This window comes from Dysidea avara, chromosome 10 (genome assembly GCF_963678975.1).
Source record: "Dysidea avara chromosome 10, odDysAvar1.4, whole genome shotgun sequence".
Classification (NCBI taxonomy): domain Eukaryota; kingdom Metazoa; phylum Porifera; class Demospongiae; order Dictyoceratida; family Dysideidae; genus Dysidea; species Dysidea avara.
This window is the reverse complement of record NC_089281.1, coordinates 24,154,052-24,166,591: the sequence shown is the minus strand read 5'-3', so window position 1 is coordinate 24,166,591 and position 12,540 is coordinate 24,154,052. Positions and strand designations below refer to the sequence as shown.

The 12,540-nt window shown below is 36.1% G+C and overlaps 1 protein-coding gene across 1 annotated transcript; it reads left to right on the top strand.

Annotated features, from left to right (window-relative positions):
* The first annotated feature begins 91 nt into the window (after positions 1-91).
* Positions 92-9,815, top strand: LOC136236591 (NACHT, LRR and PYD domains-containing protein 4C-like). The gene is made up of 2 exons (XM_066026802.1): positions 92-221; positions 5,953-9,815. The coding sequence occupies exon 2, from the start codon at positions 5,958-5,960 to the stop codon at positions 9,531-9,533; it is 3,576 nt and encodes a 1,191-aa protein (XP_065882874.1). The 5' UTR covers positions 92-221; positions 5,953-5,957; the 3' UTR covers positions 9,534-9,815.
* Positions 9,816-12,540: the final 2,725 nt, after the last annotated feature.

Sequence of the window (12,540 nt, the reverse complement as noted above, 5' to 3'; positions counted from 1 at the left end):
GGATCACGTTTTTTCGCTTTGCGTTTCAGACGTGTTGCAAAGATTTGGAAATCCTCAGTACCTACGTGACACCCCTTTCCCTAGAGCGCCCAATCAACCCCACGTTGTGTCACGTGCTGACTCACTTCAGTTTACATATTTGCGGTTTGGGGAATACCCAGATCATGGTTAATGTGAAACAAGTGCCCTGAGTGGAAAATCTACGTTACTTGGACATGAAGGTACGCTATTTTATTTGTGTATGCACTTAATGTTATGTAATGTGCCCCTTGGATTTGGCTACGGTAGCCGATATATTGCTTGGAGCCTTGACCCTACAGCCCTAGGCTCCGGCCACTTGTGCTGGGGGGCGAGACTACCTTGACTCTTGGAAGTAAAGTGGGGCGCTGTAAATCATAATACAGGGGCGTAGCCAGGATTTTCTGGAAAAGAGTTCGGACCTGAAGTGGAGTATCTTGGGAGGTCTGGGATCTTTCCCTGCCGGGGAAGCATTTTGAACGAATAACTGCATACACAAACCGTGTCCTAGGCAGTAACGTTTAAAAGATTGTGTGTGTAAGGCAGCATCTAGTCTGACGTAGCGAGGGTCTGGTCTGTATCAATACTAAGCACTTGCATGTGCGAACTGCAAGAATAAATGCAGATTGAAGCATTGCAGTAATCAGATTGATCAGGCCTATGCCAGACTAGGCAGCATCTGTGTGGTCCTGTTATAATGTGTCGGGTTAGCATAATAATTAACTCGTTTTCTTTGATGGCTTCCTCTTGAATCCCACATACTGACAGTGAAACCACCTTCAGTGCTTGTTAGGCCAATGAAACTTGATTACCAGTTTCTCGCTCAGATTTTTGAAAATTTGATGCGAGCGGGCGGTTATTATTCATTATTTTCCAAAAGGCACAACACACATCCCAAACATGAAGATTTCTGCCAAAAAAGTGAGTCTACATTGATTACTCCTGCATTAAATAGCTAAAATACGTTACTAATCCATATAACAAGTGATTTTTCCATTAGAGTATAGCTCATTGCTCTATTAGAGTAAAAGTGACTGCTGTATTAGCCAACAATGAAATTCCATGCGGGTGTATCAAAAGCATGCGGGCGATAACGCGAAACTGCTAATCAAATTTCATCGGCCTTACATTCAATCCAAGTCTTGCAGTGTCTCATCATCATAACATTTTCCACTTTAGCATCCTCTTCTTCAAGAAAAATGTAAGATTAAAAAAAATCTTTACTGTTATCAAGAATTCACTTGCTGTTATTGTATAATAACTCCATGCATGCAGGACAATTCCATGCTGGTCAGGCAAGCCATGGAACATGGAACAAATTATATGTTATGTTACGTTACGTTACAACATTACAGTGTCCAGCACTGGAGATCTGACAGCAACATGAGCTGCAGCCTTTAAATTACCTAACCTAATACAGAATTGGAATCTTCTTCAAGACTGCCATATTCAGGGTCACAGTAAAACCATAAGGAGTATTATATCCCTATTGTGCATTTCCATTATGGTATATCTTGAGCACAGTAGGCATATAACACTTCTTATTGTTTTACTGTGATTTATAAATATCGTGCACTACTCCAGCTTGTTTCAGTACTTTTTATCGATGTGCTATGGTCCCTACTCTAGTTGAAAAATCCAAATTTTTCTGTGTACTTATTTGTTAACTTGTTTTTGTAAATAATTATGACTGGAGAATTCATGCATACCGCATCTGAAATGGCGCCGCACGCCCCATCTATATCAATTGTCGTCTGAAAAGTGAAGTATCCATTACGCTTCATTGTCTGCTATGTTCAACCCGTTACACAGCATTTCAGATCAAGAACTGTTCGAAAAACACTTCTGCAATCTGAAAGAAAGAAGTGGTGCTGCACACCCCAGTTATATCAATTATCATCTGAAAAGTGAAGTATCCATTACATTTCGTTGTCGGCTATGTTCAACCCGTTACACAGCAGTATGAATCAAGAACTATTTGAAAAGCACCTCTGCAATCAAAATAGCCACTATGAATATACGGGAAATTTCCGTTACAAAGGGAAGCCATCATGTGCTACTGCCAAATCGACACTTTTTGCTGTCAGCAAAGATGAATGGGACACAAAGGAGGACACTGGCAAGTCCATGAAGAATGCATTGTACATACTGTGGTATGCCAAAGGGCACCTCTCGGGCTGAAGCGATGTCAAACAGTGAAAAAATCAAGCCCGTAGCCTTAGCTGTTAATGAATTACGCTTGTCTGAAGGCATCAGTCAGTCAGTCAGTTATTCAGTGAGTAGAAAATTCCGTTAAATTTTTTTTTTTTAAATTCCGTAACAACTTGTTGAAAGTGTTTTGGGTTGATCCAAAGGCTTGTTTGGGCTTAGTTTTACCTAACCAATACTGCCTCATCGTCATTAGGGAAAATTGAGGCTGGTTTTTGCGTGATGTTATTTCATGGGCCACGCCTACTCCTTTGTGGTCCCTACCATACAGTACAATATACTATCGTACTGTATGATATTGCAATATACCTTCATCATGACTTGAGAGTAGAGGTGTACCAATATGGGTTTTTGGAATGTACCAATATCTGATACTGATGCCACTAAAAGAAGCCAATAGCCAATCCGATATTTGCATTATAGTTTAAGCAAACAAAAGTGCTTTCCTACAACAAGTGCATGTATTCATTGCTTTACTTTGCCCGTGTTGGTATACAGCTTGGGTTTCTATTGTGCAATCCAGACAATTAGGCACCCGCAACATTTTTATGTATACTCCCATGAAGCCTTAAACGGATATTTCTGCATTACTCCGCATTCTAATGGCTTATGAGAAACTGGTACAACAAGTTTCCTTGTTATCTGTGACCCTTCTTTTTATTACAAAGCTATAACTGCTTCATTAGTAAAGACTATGATATGCTTTCCAACAACAAACACTACAATTGTGTGTATTTGTATGGCTTCTCATAGCGTAGCGCTTGTTGCAGAGTGAACAATAAGCCACTGGCACTAAAGAGCCACATGAATATAGAAAACCAATGCATAATCCATTTATGTACAAACTATTGCTTCTGTATAAATACCAGTCCTCCTGCTGTTCTGTACCGATACCAATATTGGTAAAAAATACCATATCGGTGGCCGATGTTTTAGTTGATCTGATTATCGGTACACCTCTACTTGAGAGTACTCATCATCATCGTTGTCTACATCATTGTTGTTGGTTGGATTTTGCTTTGCTATGGCCTGGCCTTTCAATCTGGCTACAATATCATCACTAGTCAATGCTTCTCAATAACATGTCAGTTGGACTCCTCTTTTTTACACTAAGATTTTTTTTTACAATGATTTTTGTTGCAAAATTTTGGTAAAATGAAGCATAGTATGAGCTCTCATTGGTATTAGCTCATTTACCTAATAATTGTTTTCCAGAACCTCCTCCTGCTTTTTCATCCTTCTACTAATTTGAGTAGTTGAAAGAGGCAGATACGATCAGACGCGGACATTTTCAAAAAGCACTTTTACATTTATTAGCTTGTATGTCCCATACAACTTAGCTTAGCAGGCCAAATCCACAATCTTACGCCTTTTAGTATAAGGTGCAGGCATTTATACCAAGCTTTGAGGGTTTCAAGGACCTGTCCTACGAGATTAGGTTGGGACATGCCAGCTTAATCTCTATGACAATGAATTAGATTTCTAGAGCACATGTACAATACTATATGGTCTTTAGAGTGCTAGTCTATCCTTCGCACATGCGCTTATATATGGCCTTCGCACATGCGCTTATATATGGATAAGCGCTATGACAAGATCGACGCTTGGGTCTGGAAGCGAAGACTGCTGTAAAGGCAGCGTTAGGTATGAAAAATAACTGTTATATAAATGTAAAAGTGATTTTTGAAAATGTCCGCGTCCAACTGTATCTGCCTTTTCCAACTACCCTACTAATTTGGATGCTACAGAAACCAGTCTCATCATAGTTCCACACCCTCTGTCCTATATGTTTTGGTCTCTTTCAATTTAGAAGTCTCAAGTAAGCATCGTCCCTTTCCAATCCATTCACAGGATTGTTTACTTCTGGAAATTTAAAGAGTATTAGGGTTCCTTTGTGCAATCTGTGGATGATGACTTTCATTATTTTCTTCCAGAAATACCTAATTCTCCTATATAAGGGCTGTTTTGCTTGTTGTTTACGGTAATCACTTACAACAACAACAGCACTCATATAAGTCTAATCCAAGGAAAATCCCATCTCAGCTAAAAACTACTATATATTTCAGCTTCCTCAGACTGGCTCGAAACTGTTGGGAGCATAGCCTTGTGTTTTTACCAGTTTTGTGGTCTGAAAGAGTACTTTTGGGATATGCCATAATGAAGTGTAGCTTACCTTAATGATATCTCTTTATTTAATACTTTTTTGAGCGAAGCCTTCAACTCAGGAGTTCCCCACTGGTTCTTCTTAGAAGCCATTCAAGCATTTGCAACCACACTTTATGAAAAACTACACAATGTTATAATTCGATCTGTATCCCAGGGTAGCAAATGAAAAAGAACTTTTATAAGTGCAAACCTTACATATTTGTAACATTGTACGTTACATCTAATAGCACTAGTAAGTATGATCATTCCATCAACTAGACAAAAGTTATATGCTATGACCTGCACACTGCCACCAACTCTGAGCGACAAAGAAGAAGCCTGCAAATTAAATATTATTTTACTCTGAAAGATGCTTTTGTTGGCAATAGAATAGCTATATGGTTGTGTATTACTTCCAGAAGTTTAATTTTTATATTTTAAACAACAAGCTTCAACACAACAGTAGACGCAGGTCCAACAAATGCTCATGTTCCAATGTTTTGGTACATAAGTGTGAACACTAAGTAGCTCTATATACTTACAATGAAAATTTCATTGTTTACATATTCTGAAGTAACAGACCAAACTGTGCTGTCCAAAATTAGGCACACTTGCAACATTTTCACTTGCACTTACCCTTCAATGCCTAATGCTTAAAATTGTCTAACAGATCTCTATTTGGACTCGATGGATATTATGTTCAATGGATTAACACTGCAATAACTCTGGTATAAATGTATACTATATTTTAGGCATGGCAAAGACAGCTATGTACTAAATCCTTAGCAGACAATTAGCAGTGTGGCATTGTGTGGGCAGTAATCTATGTGTACTCATCAAGCTAAACTACTTATCCAATGATATGTATAGTATATCACCATCATCAGATGTACAATATCCATTGAGATGGAACAGAGATTTATTTGGCATATAAGGGTTGACGTGCTCCATTGTATAGTTTTGGTTGCTCGACTCTTGTTTCTTTTGTGTTTTCATAATAAAACCTACATAATCCAAACACCTGTGTGCCAGTTCAACCACAAAAATGCTAATTTCTGCAGATAAATGTAGCCTATTTGTTTATACGTTTAATTACTCTAATAGAACACACACTTACTCTAATAGGAATGCACAATTGTAAACAATATCCTCTAATAGAATGGTCAGTTCTGGTAAAACTCTGTAGTACATAACTGGTAAGGCTTAAATCCATAGTTGAACTATAAATTATGCATACACAGATATATCGAGTGTCTAAAAATTGATTCATCAGAAGTGTACACTGAGGTAAATGGTGTTTGCTGAATAAGTGGTTATATTCAATCATACATAGATAGAAAAATTTAGAAAAATTTCATCTGACCAAAATTGGCTATGCCATACAGTTATATAGAGATATGGCGAATAATAGGTGTGTATACTGTGTGGGCATGCTAAAGTATTTACATAAGAAAACTCACATTTTGCTAAGATGTAGTCAAAATTCTAATGAACAGAGCTACATCATACAGTACAGCAGTATGGTACAGTACATACAGTACAGTTTACTGGCTATCATTTTGTCTTCTTCCAATATTATAGATAAAATGGTTGAGAAAACTGAAGAATCATCAAGTGAACGTGTGTCATGGACCAGCAAGTGTCAAGAATATCACCTTAGAGTAATTTCAGAAGAAATAGTGAGTTGGGAAAGCCTTGTCCCTTTCTTGGGATTGAATGATATGCATCGTAATGCAATTATGAAGGATTATCCACGTCATTACACAGAGCAAAAGTATCAGCTTCTGTTGAAATGGAAGCAGCTAAACGGTAAAGATGCTACTTTTGAAAATTTTCTGAATTGCATTTCAGAATCTCGCAACGAACTTCTTAAGTCAACCATCAAGAGTATGGTCACAAAATTTCTAGCTAAACCACTACCACCATCATATGATGAAGTCTACCCTAATCTACCAACAAGTAAATGTACTCAAGTTCATTTACGTACCTTTTGTAGAGTATTGTGTGAATGGGAATCACTGGTACCTTATCTTGGTCTTGAAGAAGCAGACAAAAGAGTAATCATTCATTGCCATCCTCATGACTATGAAAGACAGAAACATGAACTGTTTGTCAAATGGCAGGAGAAGTATCAAGACCTTGCTACGTATCATCGCCTAATGAGCAGTTTAATCAAGGCCAATAACAAACAAGCTGCTGATGCGTTGCAGTACATAGCCACTACTCCTCTGAACTTGACACAAAACCAATATTTCTCTACAAGCTTTACTGCATATCGCAAATTTCTACAACTTAGGTATGATAATCTTACCATCTCAGCCTCAGCTGATGAATCCCTGAGTTATGTTAGTTCAGAATATATAAATTTAACACTTGTTAAACTAGGCCAAGATGATGATGCAATTGTGGGTTCTGTCGAAGACGTTATAACTCACCATGAATGCATTAAACTAAATGAGTTATTAAATTTTCCAGCAGGAAGAGAAAGAATATGCCTCATTGAAGGTGGCCCAGGCATGGGCAAAACAACTTTAGCAATGCAAATCTGTAAGCTATGGTCAAAGGGTGTCATATTTAATCAGTATTCTGCTCTTATTCTTCTAGCATTAAGAAACCCACCTCTACAGGAAGCAAAATCAGTTAAAGATTTTTTGCTGACATTAGATGAAAAAATGAAAGAGGGCATTTTCCAAGAAATTACAAGAACTAATGGGGAGAATGTATGCTTTATTTTTGAGGGTTTTGACGAGTTGCCTTTAAAATTAAGGAAGCATCCTTTGTTTTCTAAACTTACTGAAGACTTGCCAAAATGTACAGCACTTTACACCTCTCGGCCTGAGTCATGCCAAAGCATAAAGCGTAGAGCTTCACAGAGAATACAAATTCTTGGTTTTAACCTGGAACAAGCATATCAGTATATCCATACAACACTAGAACCCAAACAAACTTTGAAAAACAGAATTCCTGGCTTAATCAAAACCATTGAAAATAACTCAACAGTCCAGAACCTTCTCAATGTGCCAATTAATGTTGCAATTATCATTCATTTGTACATAACAGTTGGTAGTCTTCCTGATAAAATCACAGAGCTATACACTTTGTTATGTATCCAATTGATTCTGCGCTATGTCAATTTGCGCACCTGTAATGAAGAAGAAATTATATCTTTACGGTCACTAAATCACCTGCCTGAAGATGTTAGACTACAGTTCAAGCAAATTTGCTACATTGCTTATGGGGCGATCCTCCGTGATAAAATTTATCTCACCGCTGATGCTGTAAATGAGATCTTATGCAGCGCAACTGACAATATTAATGGACTGGGATTACTTGTTATTTCAATAGCAAATTCTCCTTACGGTGTTTCTAAGATGTACAATTTTTTACACTTAACAGTGCAAGAATTTTGTGCTGCCTGGCACATATCCCAACTATCAAAACCTGAACAGTGCAATATTTTCACCAACACTTATCACTCACCAAGATTTCATGTCATGTGGCAATTTTTTGCAGGAATTACCCATTTGGTAAATGAAAAGTTATTTCATAAAATGGTGAACTTTTGTAACATTTTTGTGCAATCTTGGAGTACAAAGCTAAATATTGCTCGTGTTCTTGTTGCACTTCACGAAGCCAACAATTCCAAGCTATCAATAATTTTTGGTGATCACTTAAAGGGAAAAATTAATTTCAGTTATTATCAAGTTGACTCCAGATGCTGCAGTGCCTTGGGATACTTTTTACAATATTATGGGAACAGAATACGTAAATTAAACTTATTTTCTTCTAATGTGGGCGATGCAGGCTTGGAAGTCATACTGAATGGCTTATTAAGATGCAAACCATTTGACCATGGTTTGAAAGTCACTTTAGACATAGCACGCAACAATTTGACTAAAGTTAGTTCTCGCATCATTTCTTCTGTGATTACAACAATTCCTTCGTTGCAGACACTAATATTAGATCATAACTACAGGTTGTCAACAGGAGTATGTGATATTGCATCTAAGGCAATGTCCTCTTCTTCTTTACGAGAACTTAGCTTGTATTATACATCAGCTGATCATCAAGTTTTTGAATTGTTGTTGTCGCAGTGCTGTAAGGTGTCTTCATTAGAAATGAGCAGAAATGAACTTAGCATTGAAAATTTAAATCCTTTGTCTAATAAGAACATCTTGCTTCTCACAATTAAATTGAATCAGTGTTTAATAAACAAGGCTGAATTTGAACAACTGTGTTCTATATTTATGTATTACACTTGTCTCCAGTTTGTTGAACTGCAAAATAATGCCATAGGAGATCAGGAATTTGTTCATCTGTTGTCCTTCTTGAAATCTAATGTGAATATGATCAGGAGCATTGACCTATCCAATAATGAAATATCTTGTGAAGGAATAAGACTCTTCGAATCTATTTTGCTTGAAAAATCTTCCAACATTAGTATTAGAGCAGTCAATTTTGCTGGCAATCCCTTGGAAGATGAGGGTGTTGATCTTCTGATACACATTTTGTTCGCCACTGCCTCTCTTGAGAATGTAAACATATCGCAGACTTTGGCAACAACTAAAGTGAACAGCTCGATAGCAAGAGTGCTGTACTTTTCAACCAGTCTAAAATCTTTTGCGTTTACTCCAACTGGAAGCTGCAGTGAAGTTGATAATGAATTTATTAGAACATCTGGCTATTTGAAAGAAATAACATTAGTAAAAGGAAGCACAGATGGGATTGAAACCGTCCTTTCCACTTGCACAGACAGTATTACTGTTAAAAGTCTGATAATAAATCTGGGATCATTAACTTCTTGTGCAGTTTTGTATCTTTTGAAAATGCTGGAGTTTTTAGCTACTTTAAAACTGATCAATGTGGATATATTATCAAGTGACATCATTGCAATAGGAAAAGCAATACATGTAGGGTCAAATTTGAAACTTGTTACTATATGGCCAGCTAGACATACTGAACACCTCAATGAGCAACAACTGACCCAGTTCATTGATTATTTATACCATAACTGTAGTCTAATGGAGTTAACACTGTGGATTAATACTGAAGTGAGAGGCAATGTTTCGTTGATTCATGAAGTAGGGAGTAAAGTTACAGAAGTAAATCATCATAGAGGCAGCAATTCTGATAAGTTACACTTATACTTGAGGCCATTTTAAGATGTATATAGCCAACTTCAACCAAAGCTGCTTGAAGTTATGTAATAAATCGTATATAATACATTCATGTACTTGTTTTAGATAGAGTGTAGTATGATTATTTTGTTCGCTATACAAACATTTACTGTATTCTTATTCATCTACACATATATACATATTAGAATAAACTTACTTTTAAATGACTATTAGTTTTGAGCATGCACACTTGCCAATTAACAAGTATTATTTTGCTAAATGTACATGTTCTGTGAATAATTAATTTTACCAATTTTGGAAAGTTGATTTTTGCCAAATATGAAACAGTGTTAACTAGAAAGTCTTGCCAATTTTGCAGATGGTTTGGCCAATTTTTGAAAAAAATTGCCAGAAAATGTGCCAATTTTGAAAAAATTTTTTTACTGATTTTGACAGCTGGTTTTGAAAACCTACATACAAAACAAAAATGAGGTAGGATGCCACAATTGACAAATTACTTACTGTATAATAGCATATACGTAGCTATAGCAAGGGAGATTTAATTGTGGGCATCGGTTTCCAGTATTGGATTTACTGTTTATATTAGAAAATCTACAGTATAGCAAGTGTTTAGAGATATAGCTGTTGGGGTTAGGAGAATTGGCTAGTGGAGTTAGGAAATTCAATTAGGGAATTAGTAGTTAGGAGATTCATGGGATAGGAAATTCTCTAGGAATTTTGTTAGTATAGGGTTAGGAAATTAGTAGTTTGGATTTTTTACAAAAACTTGAATGAAGCCATATTTCAAAGAGTTTCGAAACTATACCATACAGTCCAGTAAGGTGTTTAATTAATTTATCACCTTAAAAGCAAATACAGTGTAATTATAATAATTATACTGTAACTAGTGCTGAAAACAATTATTCGGATATTCAACTATTCGGTCAGCATGACTCATTAACACACTATTCAAAAATTTGTTACCACTGTAGCAAGCAGTGATCAGATGGATGAAGCCATTCTAGAAGCTCGTAAAAGCGGCATTTTCATACTGAAAAAATTCATTTAGAAGAGATAGAAATAGCTCTTATGCTTTGCCTTACTGCCCAACAAAGATTTGGTTCTGATTCATCCTTAAAGAATAATCAAATAATTGATCATTTTGTTCACAACTATTATTCGAATAGTAAAAATTGTTATTCATTTCAGCACTAAAGCAAAGCCTAAAGTCATATATTACATTAAGTCGCACATTACATTAAGTCACACGCAGCAGGAGTAGAATATCTTTCCTCTGACTCATGTGAATAATGAATTGTCAGTAACTAAGATGTTCTGTACACCTACTGTGATATTTTAAACCATACATTATAGCTAACTTATAATTATACATGTACCTTTGTACTAGGTCTAGATGTCTAATGCAATCACACATTTCTTTTTATTAGTACAACCGTAGCTACTAGCTACAATGGTATAGTAATTAAGAGTTTGATTAAGAATAATTATCAATCATAATGACAGCAATCATACAAAGCTAAAAGGCAAATTTATAACTAGTCTACATGCACAAAACTCAACAAAAACAATAATATATGTGAGCCAGATAATCAGTGCACTCTTAATATACTACATCTCCTCCCTCTTAGTTTAAGTGTTACTTGACTAAGGTCTCCTTAAGCTTTGGTGCTTGTGCAGATCTTCTCAGAATCGGCTGTTCAGCTGTTGAGAGTATACATCAATAAAATTGCTATTGTGATTGAACTATAGTGAAATGCAAACAGTTACTTTTTGCTTCTATGTAGTTAACTCTGAATGTGTGTCTGATCAGGCGAGTTCGAGTGGAAGTTCAAGTGGTCTAGGAGTATGTATAGTAAAGAATTTTAATGATGAATGTTCTATTAGAGTAGTTGACTGATCTATTAAAGTTTAGCAAAACTATGTGTGCTCAGAATTAATAATTGAATGCAATTTAAAGTTGGAAGTACACTAATGCATTATGATGAGCTAGCTACCTACTACCCTGTTGATATACTGCACTGTGCACAACAAATAAAACACTTGCCTGAATGAAGTATATACATAGTTACATTATTATAACTAAAAGTAAAGGACAATAACCTTTCATCTTCCCAGACAAGTGTTGTATATACAAGCAGGTCTCTACAGTATCTTCTCTTGTCTGTCCTGTCCTTCCTGATTGCTTTATATTCTTGTATTAATCACATGGAAACACCGTACACTTATTTAGAATTAGTGCTACTTCATAATTCATGTGAGGGTGCTAGCTAGTCCATCCCATTTACATATTTTATCCTGAATTTGCAGCAGTGGTTCTCCAATTCAAGCATTAATTAATTGAATGGCTGCAGGTTCAAGGCTGCCCAGCCGGTCCAGTCATGAATTTTCTCTGTTGTCATCAACTTTCCAAGCATACAGTACTTAACATCATTACACAGCAGACTGCAGGACCAGCCAGTTCACCACTGGTGCTGTAAATCCTTATAAATAAATTTAATATTAGATTAATTATTACAATGTATAGTTACTCTACTAAATTTGCTTAAACCAGTTAAAGCCCTTGGTTTTCCCCAAGATTTATAATATGATGACCTTGTTTACTCTTTGTAGATTGGCTAACACAACCATTGGGGAAAACCAGTGATCTAAAAACAACACTTCCTATGATAAAATTTGAAGGCAGTATTGACAGAACCATCATTACTAACTTCCTTGGTTAAAACAGAAACTTTTCATTAGCAGTTGAGTACAGCTTCATGATAAAAGGAACTATGGTTTTACAGTAACAAACAAATAATTTTTCTGTCAATACAGATGCAGTCCAGAATGCACAATTAATTCTACAGAATCCACCTCTATAACATTCAGAATTGAGCTTAATATAATGTGCATGATTTTTGATGGGTATAGCTAACAGGTCAAATTCAATTTGGTTCAGTGATAATCAACTGAAAGATGCAAGATTGCGTAGCTATATAAATACAAAGAAAATAGAATTTTAGATTTGAGTTAGGTAGCTATAATTCTGTAT